Here is an 11901-nt window from a genome sequence, read left to right on the forward strand (position 1 = left end):
TTGGCTTTCACTAAAATAACACTCCTCCTCCTCCTGAATTCACACCAGTTATACATACTGTATTCATATTTATTCTCATAATTTACAGGGCAGAAACAGTAAATTAAAAAGAAATTTCCTTACTAATGTTACAGTCAGGAATGTGAATACCAAATCAGTGGTTGAGGAAGTACTGTTATTAAGTAGAGGTACCAATATTAGGATGTAGAAATTCCAGATTTCCCAAGTAGAAGTTCTGCATTAAAATTTTTACTGAAGTTAAAGTTGGTCAGGGTTAACCCTAACCTTAACCCTTAACAAAAGAACTGCCAGTAACATATACTTATTTATTGAGGCTTTAACCTGTGAGCAGAAATTTTATATTGTAGCTAGTTGAAGTGGAGTTAATTGACCAACTGACTGTTGGATTGTTAAATATAGTGCATCATATTATATACACATATTACATGTTTTACATTAATTGGCAAAGCTGTCAAAAAAAAATGTAGTGGAGATAAAAGTACAATGGAATAAAAGTATGAACTTTAATAGAAGCATATGGCCTTTTCTGCAGTTGAGGGTTCTCCTCCCTGGTCAGAGTGATTCCTATGCCACATCTTTATTGTCCTTGCTTATCCTCAACCCTGAGGATCTTGACAATTTTGGGATGATTTAAAAAAGGAGGTTACACCTGGTGGTCACTGACCCATTTCTGATGTTACCTCAGTTATGACTAAGTCAGCATCATAACTCAGGCAACACTATTATATTCCATGTCAAGAAATCATTGGCAATCTGACAGTAAACAATACTGAAATAACCTCACAGGAAACAGTGGAAAATGCACTCTGTTTATTTAAAATGTTGTTTGCCCATATATCAGCCTCAGTCCACAGATGACACCGCCTCCTACAGTGAAAGAAAGAAAAGTCAGACTCAGACCACAAGCACAGTAAGACAAATTGGGAACCTGCTAGTTTATGAACTGGGAGGTCCACCTCTGGCTTGTCTGTATCTACTGGGGCAGTTTGTGCACTGGGAGTTGTCTCAGCTTTGTTCTCCAGGTCTGTCATACTTGTTTCCTTCACAGCTGCTGGGCTAGCTCGCCTGCAGGAAGGAAATACAAAAATGTAGTCCTGTATTACCCCACAGACATCAAATGTAGAAATGCACTGAATTGTTCAGATCTGTCCCTGTAACTGGTTGTTGACAGTCCATCTTGACATTAGGTAGTTCATAAAAAAGGACATGAGATGCCATCTATTCAATCAGTTTTTAGCCATGCTAATAGCTTAGTCCCATTGATGTCAATGTCAGTCAGTCCACTTTGTTCCAGACTGAAATAACTCCACATCTGTTGGATGAGTTGCTATTAAATTTTGTAATGACATTCATGGTGCACAGAGGATGAATCTTCAGGACTCAACTTTCCATCTAGCATCATCATCGGGTCAAACTTTTACAAAAATAATCTTCATTAGTCTCAGCTGTACTTTGTGATTAGCACTAATTAGCAAAGGTTAGCGTGCCAACTAATATGTCAAACATGGAAAACACTCCTGCTAAATGTCAGCATATTAGCATTGATGAACATGTCAACATGCTGTTAGCATTTATCTTAAAATGTCATGTCTAATTCCGCATTCATGTAATTTAGAGTTACTGTCAGAGTCAAAATTATGACTGGAAAAACAATTTTTGAAAACTGATATTCATCTTGGCAATTACTGATAAGTGTCTGAAAAACAAATATGGCCACCTCTCATCAGCCAAAGATCAATGTTCAGTGTAGCAAAAAAATTAATGGATATGGTGTTGTAATGTCAGTATTCAACTAATACATCCATCTTAATGACAAAGTTGTTTAAGTGGAAATCATTCCCATCTCTACCTTCCATCCCATATGACATGAATGTCATTGTCACTGTGAGCATGCTAGCATGCTGATGTCAGTATTCAGCATGGCTGTGCCTCACAGAGCTCAGTTTCATTTTTGATTTTAAAAAATTGATGTCATATGGAAAATGTCAAACTCTGATGTGATAGGAGGTTTTCAAATTAATAAAAACAGGAAAAACCTCATGTTGGAACTCTTCTTCCTCTTGACCACCACTGCCATCACAGCAATGATGACCACTCCTGCACAGAGCCCTGCGGCGCCATAGACAATAGGACCCTGCATGGTCTTCAGGAGATGATCCTGACAGGAATCCCCACTGTAGGCCAGTGAACACACACACACAGTGTCCCCATTGATCTCCACACAGCGTCCATTGCCACTGCAACGTCTCTGGCTGCACTGCTGGGCGTCCAGGTTCATGAGCTGGCTGCTGACATTCAGGGTGGTGTTCAGGTCAGTTGTTTCAAGTAGAGGAAGAGATGAGGGTGGAGAAGATGAGCCGAGAGGCTGGGTGGGAGCAAGGACCTTAACTTCTGACCACTGCTTCAGACTGACACCTTAAAAAGATAACAGTATATCATTTCAGCCAAAATACCATGCCTTTTTCTAAGTTGTTATAGATAATTACACCTCTGTGACTGTATTATATCTTATACTTCTTATTTCCTTTTAAAAAAAAAAAATAATAATAAAAAAAAAAAAGGAGATATAAATACTCACAGTTTTCGTCCGAGTGATCGGAGCAGTCTACATGCCCATTGCAGAACTTCTCAACAGGTAGGCATGAGAGTTGATCCAGACATAGCCTACTGCCAGTTGGGCAGCCCTGCTCCGGGCTGCAGTGGGTGGTGTTCACAAGGATGTGATTATGGCCACACTTGCATGTCCGACCTCCTGGCGTGGCGAGGCACAGGTGCTGGCAATTGCCGTTGTTTTCTGTGCACTGGTTAGAACCTGTTAAAACGAGCGGACTATCAGTCCGCTGGAGTTTATGATGTTTTTTGGCATCAGATGGCACATTAATGCCAAGCTATATTAACCCCAACAAGAAATTCCCACTTTGTCTTAAGCATCCTGATATGTGGTTCTTACCAGTCTGACTGGACTTGCTAAACGCCTTCAAGCTGACCACTTGTGTGCCAACTTCAAACCACACCTTGCTCTGCTGCTGCTGCTCATCTCTGTACCAGAGCCTGGTCTTGTCTGTGGGAAAAGGCAAACACAAAGCAGTGTGAAGAATATGAAGAATATACAGAAAAGATCATGTGCTACAAATTCCAATGGCACTCGGCTTGACCTCCCTTGCAATGTACTGCATTTCAGATTCAGATGTTACGTAATTATTTTCCTATCTAGGCAACTTCTTCTTTGAACTACTGATACAATTATGAATTATACTGACTGAGTAGAGAAATAATTCAAGGTCCAGTTATGCTGTTGAACAGCATAACCTCCTAGTTGGTGCCCTTAATATGGCATTAAGTCTTATTTCATTCAGTGCATACTATAACACTTTACCATTGACAGTCATCCAGAGCAGTGTATCATCACTCAGAGCCACAGCAGCCACACCATCACCAGCCTTCAACTCTCTGTATCCAGACCTACCAAGCTGGACAGAGCCAATGGTCCCTAAAGCTGAGATAGAATCCATCATGTGTTACTGCTTTTCTTAACTAATTACAGATTTATTATTCCAAACCATTTTCAACTTTCAGTGCATGAGGATGCATCTTAAATAAAACTTCCCATTACCACACCAAAAATTAAAACTGCTTACCAGAGTCAGCCCAGTAAACTGTGTCCCCATTACTGGAGAAGACCAGAGATGTGGGCTGTACAGCATCCTTCCACACCACCCTCCGCTCAGCACCATCCATGTTGGCACACTCTACAGTAGCCACAGTACCTGTATCCTGCAGAGCCAAGTTGGTGAAACAAACTCTCCCACTGGGAGGATGGAGAGCAATGGACTCCAGTCTACCAATACCCTCCTTTATGAGAACAGCAGTGTGTGTGCCTGTGATGTAGGTGACCTGCAGGCGAGGCTGTTTGCTACTGCTCCAGTAAATGTTAAGAGTCACCCAGTCCAGGGCCATAGCAGTGATGGTGTCACCCAGGAGTTTGAGAAGCTGGCCTTGGGAGACCAAGTCTGAGTCCTTCACCTTGAAGGAGCTGAGTGAAGTTGTGCCGTCATCAGTCAAGAATAGGGTGTGGTCTCGTAGGTTGTAGTCCATGATGGCAGCTTTATTGAGACTGGGCACCTGCAGGGCCAGGTGTTCAGGCCAGCCCTTCAGCTCTGCTGCTGTGTGTCGAGACTGCAGGTAGATCTACAGACATTACTGGGATTCAATATACATGTTAAAATGAGAAGTATATATAATAATGTGTACAAAATTAGTTTACCTTCATACACAGATGTCTAATTGTAAGTTATGGCCAACAGAATTACAGCTGGTATCATATTACAATCATTTTATGCAGCAAATGGTGGGTGGTGATGACTTTTAGAAAATACACATTACATTATGAGGCAGCCTTTGGCATTTGTGATTTCAGGTCTATTGTATTTTAGATTTCCCAGAATACTTCAGCTTTCTTGGAAATAACACTTAAATATATACCTAGCAACCATCAGTTAGACACAGGGTTATGACTATTTCATGGCCAGTATCTGTATTAGCAACTGCTCCTGGCCAGGAAATAGTCTGGCATATACCCTGGGAATTTGTATATGTTTTTGTGGAGACTACACAAATTACACAACTTTGGAGCTTTAGGTTCAGGGAAGTGGATCCATTTCCTTGAACACAGCAAACTAGCCATTCAGTCCGTTTCCAGTCTTTGAGCTAAGTTAACCTACATATACACATTATATCATCTAACTAACTTTCAGCAATAATAATAATAATAATAATAAATTTCCCAAAATGTCCTTGAAAGTGTATGCTACTAAAGCAGATTAGACCTAGTGTGAATATGCATTGTAGCAAAACCTGTGTGACAGTGGAAGGAGACAGCATCAGTAGGAATGCCGATTTGACCAGGCTGGAGCAGGTCAGGCCATCCTCAGCCAGTAAAAGACCAAACGGACACTTGCACACAGCCTTGGGTCCTGGGGCCAACACACACATATGGGAACAGTCCATCTTCTCACAGGGGCTGTAGTTTCCCATCTGGAGCAATGGGTGAATAATCTGCAAACCAAGCAGGAACACATAAGTGTTTTAATTACGGTTTTTTTGCACATTATAATTTTTGCTGATAAAACTCTGAAGGAAATCATCAATCTCCTAAGTGTTAGATGTTTCAAACACCAGCTGCAATTTTTGCATGCGCAACCCCTGGATTTTAATAATAATTTCCCAAAACTGTGCCAGAATGGCTTAAAATCTTCACAAGTGGAAGGCTTCAAACATACAATGTCATAGCTGTGCGTGGGCAGTTTAGCAAGCTGCTGTGAGCACTTCACACATGTAGGTGATCCAAATTTAGTTACAGTGTCTCTATTATATAATACCTGCCCCATTTCCACTTGTGCCTAAACATCCTTAATTCTAAACATTTTACTCACCTTCACACCAAAAGGCTGTCTGGGTCTTTTCAGGAGAACTTGACACTTTTTTCCAGAGATTTTATGAGCACCCTGCACCACTCGCCTCTTGGCATCAGACCAGTAGAGCATGTCACTGAACACTGCCAGTGAGAATGGGTTGGTGGTCTCTTTCATCTGTAGGATCTGAAATGACAGTCATACATAGCACATTTATTATTCAGGCATCTGACCCAATTTGGTTTTAGTGTGAAGTTTAAAAAAAAATTTAAGTTTGGAAAGAGGTCTGTGGCAAGATTTGGAATGGATGCATCCAACAATCGCAAAGAAAAAAAAAATATTTCAAAGCTTAAAAACAAAAACAAAGACAGCATCCCCCTCTCAAAATAGTTCACCTGAATGTCATCTCCATCCAGTGTTGCGGATCCAATTGCCCTGAGTCTTTCATCTGTCCAGTAGACTCGGTCAGAGATTGTGTCCACAGCCACACCACCAGGCCAGCCCAAACTGGAGTTCACCACTGCTGTCCTCTCTGACCCGTCCATCCCGGCCCTCTCAATCTTCACTACATTACCAGTCTCTGTCCAAAACATCAGCCTGGTAGAAAAATGTAAGATTAATGGTCTTAAGGTTTATATAAACATTGTTGGGATATTTAAGAGTAAAATAAATTCATACAGACCCTTTTTGTGGCAGCAGGGCCAAAGAGCGGGGCTGATCCAAGTCTTCATCAAGGATGACGCTGTGGTTCAGTGACTTCACGGCTGTGGCCAGTCTGATGGCAACAATCTGACTGTTCACCCCATCAATCCAATACAGGTTCCTGCCGAGCCAGTCCACAGCTACAGAATCAGCCCGGACTCCTGTGGAAACAAAGAGTCTCGAGGAGGTATCCTTATGTATGACTGAATACTTATTCCTCTGATATCTACGTTAATTTTGATGCAGTCACCTAAAATACTTCAACCACATTTGTGTTACACCAACCTTTAATCAGAGTTCCTGTGGTTTTCTGATCCAGCGAGGACCACCTAATGCTCTCAGTGTCCAGACTGACCCAGAAGACCCTCTGCTCTTTCCAGTCATAGTCCAGAGACAGGATGGCCTTCTTGGCAGAGGAGGACAACACATCTAGGCTGCCACTGCGCAGTCCAAGCAAGAAGAGGTCTGTCTGGACTGATGCCAACAGGAAGGGTTCACCTGAGAGAAAAGAAAAGATCAGGTAATTTGTAGCAATATGTAGTAAGTATGAATCTAAGTAGAGCATATTCATTGAAAAACTGTGACAAAATGTTATTCAAATGACATTAGATCTATATCCAATAAATCTTAGTAAGTATTCTGTGTTGTCATGCAAATTATGGACAAAAGTCCTTACGAAACACTGAAATAAATGTCTGACATTTTTGAAAATCACTACTACTGTCTGTACACTTTCACACTTTACTCTTCTTTTTAGCACAAACATGAAAAGATAATTTTGTAGGTTTCAGAGGTGCAGGTAGGAGAGTTGTCTCCTCTTAAGACTGAGCCAGGCTAGCTGAGCTCCTGGCTACAGCTTCTATTTAACAGACAGACATGAGTAGTATCAATCTTCCTAGCTCTCAGCAAGAAAGTGAGCTGTATGAAAGTGTATTCCTTCCTAAACTATTCCTTTAAGTTGCAGTATTCTTCACTTTGTGTCTATTATACTTCCCCTCCAATTACTGTTCATTAGCCTACTGAGAGGACTTTACCAGTGATCTTGCAGTGGTGTCCATCTGCCTCCATTATGTAGCCTGGATGACAGTCACATCGATAGGAGCCAGGAGTGTTGATGCACAGCTGGCTGCACACACCTGGGCTCTGACCTTCACACTCATCAATATCAATACAGGTCAGCCCATCCTCCATGAGCCTGAACCCTGCTGTACAGTGACAACGCTACACAGCAAGAACCAAGTATTAGACAACCTTCAACATTTTTATTATGCATGTGTATAAAAAAATTATGTTTAAAAAAAAAAAAAAAAAGATGTTATCTAGAACGGTCTTTCAGAATCTTTATTTACTTCTACATTCACAGTTCTGTTTCTGCTGCATTTATGTCTTATTTTGCCATTTTCAACCACTGATTTGCAGGACAGAGAAGTTGAAAAATGAAGTTGGAGAAACAGGGTCCTCACCATTCCCTGTGGTGTGCTGTAGCAGCTCTGAGAGCAGCGGGTGTGATCTGCTTCTGCGCAGTTTATCTGACAGCTGCCTCCCTCATCTGAGCCATCTGCGCAGTTGGTAATGCCGTTACACACCAGGACTGGATCCAGGCACTCCTGACTGCCACACTGGAACTGGTGAGGGAGGCATGTCACCACCCCACCTGATACGCACACACACTCAACATTTTCATGCTTAATATAGAGATTTACAGAAATACAGGTACAACTGACAAAGGAAAATCCATTACTGAAAGTTACAATTTTTCAGCTCTAACGGCTTTAAAGTCTGGCTTCAAGTTTCAATTAAGTAAAACAACTCCACCTCTTTCTGTATTTTATAATGTATAACTACTCACATTCAGTCTCATCGCTGCCCTCATCACAGTCCTTCATGCCATCACACCTCCAGGCTGTAGGGATACACTTGGTTTTGGATTTACATGACCACTGGAACTCACCACAGCTCAGTGGAGCTGCAGGACAATCCTAAAGAGGAGCCAGTGGATTATTTTACTGATTATTTTATTTGGACCTTGCTTTAGAACTCCACGCCTTCAAGCATCTGCTTTGCTTAAGTACTGTAGAGCAGTGTCCCAAATCTATAATACTAAACAATTCTAAACAGATTTTAAGTCTACAAGTCTCAAAACAGTATGCATAACTAAAAATGAAATGCCTCATTTGACTGTATTGTGGAGCTGCTCACAGCTGTAAAATAAGTAAAACTGGATCAAAGTCAAACAGCTGCAGGAACACCTCAGAAAACTCACATAAAATACCTATGAAATTATGTATAAAAGTATGTTAATTTCTTGCATACGAACAGAAAAAACATTACACATGTTAATATAATAAAAGCATATAATACAAAATGTACATAGTTATGTACTGCAGCGTGGGATAGAGTATAAGCACTGCTCAGTACAGCTCAATGACTGCTGTTCTGACACTGACCTTTGTCCATGTGTCAGAGGGGTATGAGAAATTCTTCAACAAATATACAGGATACTACAGTTAGGTTTGCTCACTGTCCATTTTCAGTTCTGTCTTACAATTTTTCTACAGATACTTGGACACTCAGCTGTTGTTTCACTCAATTTTCCACAAACATTTAGATGAAATTAGCAAATGATCCTATAAAATCAGGTCATACCTAGAAAACTCAGACATTTTAGGATTGCATTTGAAGCATAGTCCTTCATACAAAGGTGATTTTTTTAAATGTGGTGTTGCCTTCAACATGCACCTTCTCATCAGTGCCATCTTTGCAGTCCTGATCTCCATCACAGATCCACTCCTGCACCAGACACTCCTTGCTCTGGGGGCAGCGGTGTTTGGTGGTGCAGACTGGTGACTTGGTGCAGCTCTCCTCATCAGAACGGTCCTGGCAGTCTGGGTGGCCATCACAACGCATTGTGGTGGATACACACTGGCCACTAGTGCACTTAAACTCAGTGGCACTGCAGCTTTCATCAGCTACAGGAAGGAGAAAACAAAAATACCATCACACAGGTGTCTGCTGCTGTAACAGCAAAGTTGACTAGTCCTGACTAGTTACCAATTTCCTAGTTCAGTGACAACCTACCACAGTTTGCCTCGTCACTGCCATCCCAACAATCCCTCTCTCCGTCACAGAGGAAGCTGTTAGGAATGCAGCGGCTCTTGTCATCACATTGGTGAGCGCAGCCCTCCATGCGCTTGGCACATCCCAGTTCATCTGAGCGGTCTTGACACTGAGGCACACCATCACACACCTGGCTCTGCTCAATGCACTTCTTTCCATGGGCACACTGGAACTGGTCTACAGAGGACACAAGGCATGTTTTGAAGTGCATACTGTGACACCAAATGGCTGGCTGTCTCTGCACCAACACTGAAGCAATATCCTATACATTTAATGTACTTAGAAAAAAGCAGGGGTGTCACTTGGCATAAAGCTCAACTGGGGCTCGGGCGCCCGCCCCCCCCCACTAATACATTAACGTTCTCAACATGTTCTATGGCAGAAAAACCACACACTTACATTGAAATCACACACACACACACACACACACACACCTACAGAAGTCATATGATCATGTTTCAATAACTATAAGGTCATTTGGTTTCATAAATTTTTTTATTTATTTTTAAATGGACTGTTGCTGTGTCACGTTACCAGACCTCAAACTGTGCTCAGTATCGCGCACTGACATACAGAATATGTGCGTAGGCTACAGCTTTACACTCTTGCTACATGTTTGAGTAGAAATGCATCTATTCATTTCCCGTCAGTATGTCACAATTATCTGAATTATCTAAATATTTATTGCTGTTGAAAATTAATCGTGGCATTTACACAGGGGCATTTGCCAATGGAAGAAAGGTATTTGAATCTCATGTGCTAAAGCATTATAGAATTAATGCTAACACTAGAGGGCAGTAAAGTAATTCTTAACCCATGTATGGGGGATCAAACCCACACAGACCAACTGCCAGATTACCAGTTTCACATGCTGATGAGCATTCCTCCTCATCTGAGCCATCTCTGCAGTCCACTTCTCCATCACAGACATGGTTGTAAAGGACACACTCTGCATTGTTCTTGCAGGGTTTGGAGCCCAAAGGACACTTGATGGTAGATGGTCCGTCAGATATAGGAGGCTCAGGGGTTGTACTGATGTTTTCTTCCCTCTCATACCCATCTTCCTCTTGGTCCTCTGATTCAGATGCCAATATGATGAACAAACATAATGATTGAAGGCTGCATTCTGTACAGGTACTAAATATAGATGTGATCATCATAAAGAAATTCATATTTTCAAATCATTTCAACCTACCACAGTTGGCCTCGTCTGTGCCATCTGAACAGTCCCTCTCTCCATCACAGAGGGAGTTTGCAGGCAAGCAGCGACTCTTGTTGTCACATTGGTGAACACAGCCGTCCGTTAGCTTCACACACTGCAGTTCATCAGAGCGGTCCTGACACTGAGGTACACCATCACAAACCTGGCCCTTGTCAATACACTTCTTTCCATGGGCACACAGGAACTGATCTGTTTGGACACAAGCATTTGACATTTTAGAACATGTAATGGCTTTAATTTTATTACAGGCCATTTGTGCTTGCATTTAAATCACCGGTATGCCTGATTGGATGCCAAATAGAATACTGAAACCTACAGTGACTTAAAAATGACACAGTATGATAACATACACTCAGTTGTTTGTTTATTAGGTTAACTTAGCTTATGCTTAGTCTTATGCAACAGTTCCACAATAGATCGTCCTTAATGAAGGTAAACTCTTCACAGTGATAGTGTGTGTGTGTGTGTGTGTGTGTATATATATATATATATACACACACACACACACACACACACACACTTATTTATTTTCCATCTGGATAAGTCAAAACAAAACTCAAACAGTAATGGCAACAACTAGCACTTGACTTCACTTCTTCACTCGTACCTTCATTGCATCTAGATGCACAGCCCTCTTCATCTGAACCATCCTTGCAGTCAGCCTCTCCATCACACACATGGCTGTAGAAAACACACTCTGAGCCATCCTTGCACAGTTTCGAGCCCAGGCCACACTTTGAAGGATTGCTTCCAGCTGAAACATTTGGATCAAGTTAACAGAAAAAGATAAATGTATTTACTACACTAGTTTTTAAAAATACACCCCTCATTCTGTGACTCAACTGAGAAACATCACACTGATTAAGTTATAATGTGCAAAGTCTGATCAGGCGGTTTTTGCCAAAGGTGTTGAAGCAATTTTGGTACAGCTGGCTCACCTTGCAAATACCCTGACAACTGCAATATGACTGCACAAAGAAACAAACGTCCACCCATCGCCACAGATAAAATAAAACAGACCAAACGGTGCAAATGCGACAGTGTAGCGTTTTATAATGGTACCAGGTGAGGCCAATACAACTTAATTGAACACCTGAATGAGGGAGGAGCCGTTGCTCCTTGTCATATATATATATATTAAGCTGAGCAGTTGTAGCTGTTTTTATATTATACATAAACGGGAGTAAAGACATTAAAACTCATACTGGACCTTCTAAAATAAGAAATAAAAAGTAATCGATTGACTTTTTAATCTACCAATACATTTTGAGGGAAAACTGAAATAATGATAGTTAATGTGAAGATGCAGTAGAGAGCCTGAAAATTACCTTAGCCTCCAAACCTCTCTGAATGACAGATATAAAGCCATGCTGTCAAATAAACAAAAAGGATTGTCAATTACACGGGCCAGTATTCAGAGGTCTTTTT

The 11901-nt window shown here is 41.3% G+C and overlaps 1 protein-coding gene across 2 annotated transcripts; it reads right to left on the reverse strand.

Annotated features, from left to right (window-relative positions):
• Positions 1-817: 817 nt before the first annotated feature.
• Positions 818-11541, reverse strand: lrp13 (low-density lipoprotein receptor related-protein 13). 2 transcript variants are annotated; one of them, XM_018669245.2, is made up of 21 exons: positions 11412-11541; positions 11081-11227; positions 10447-10662; positions 10111-10326; positions 9213-9428; positions 8874-9103; positions 7984-8113; positions 7598-7788; positions 7169-7355; positions 6420-6632; positions 6115-6295; positions 5828-6029; positions 5454-5618; positions 4876-5076; positions 3660-4209; positions 3398-3517; positions 2972-3082; positions 2600-2833; positions 2058-2436; positions 978-1086; positions 818-888 (listed from the first exon to the last, which is right to left on the reverse strand). In XM_018669245.2, exons 1-21 carry the CDS (start codon positions 11467-11469, stop codon positions 865-867), a joined length of 4080 nt encoding a protein of 1359 aa, XP_018524761.1. In that variant the 5' UTR covers positions 11470-11541; the 3' UTR covers positions 818-864. The 2 variants fall into 2 exon arrangements, with proteins under 2 accessions (XP_018524761.1, XP_018524762.1); XM_018669246.2 differs by lacking the exons at positions 818-888; positions 978-1086; positions 2058-2436 and having other exon boundaries at positions 2759-2850.
• Positions 11542-11901: the final 360 nt, after the last annotated feature.

The sequence above is a fragment of the Lates calcarifer genome, linkage group LG13 (genome assembly GCF_001640805.2).
Source record: "Lates calcarifer isolate ASB-BC8 linkage group LG13, TLL_Latcal_v3, whole genome shotgun sequence".
Classification (NCBI taxonomy): Eukaryota; Metazoa; Chordata; class Actinopteri; family Centropomidae; genus Lates; species Lates calcarifer.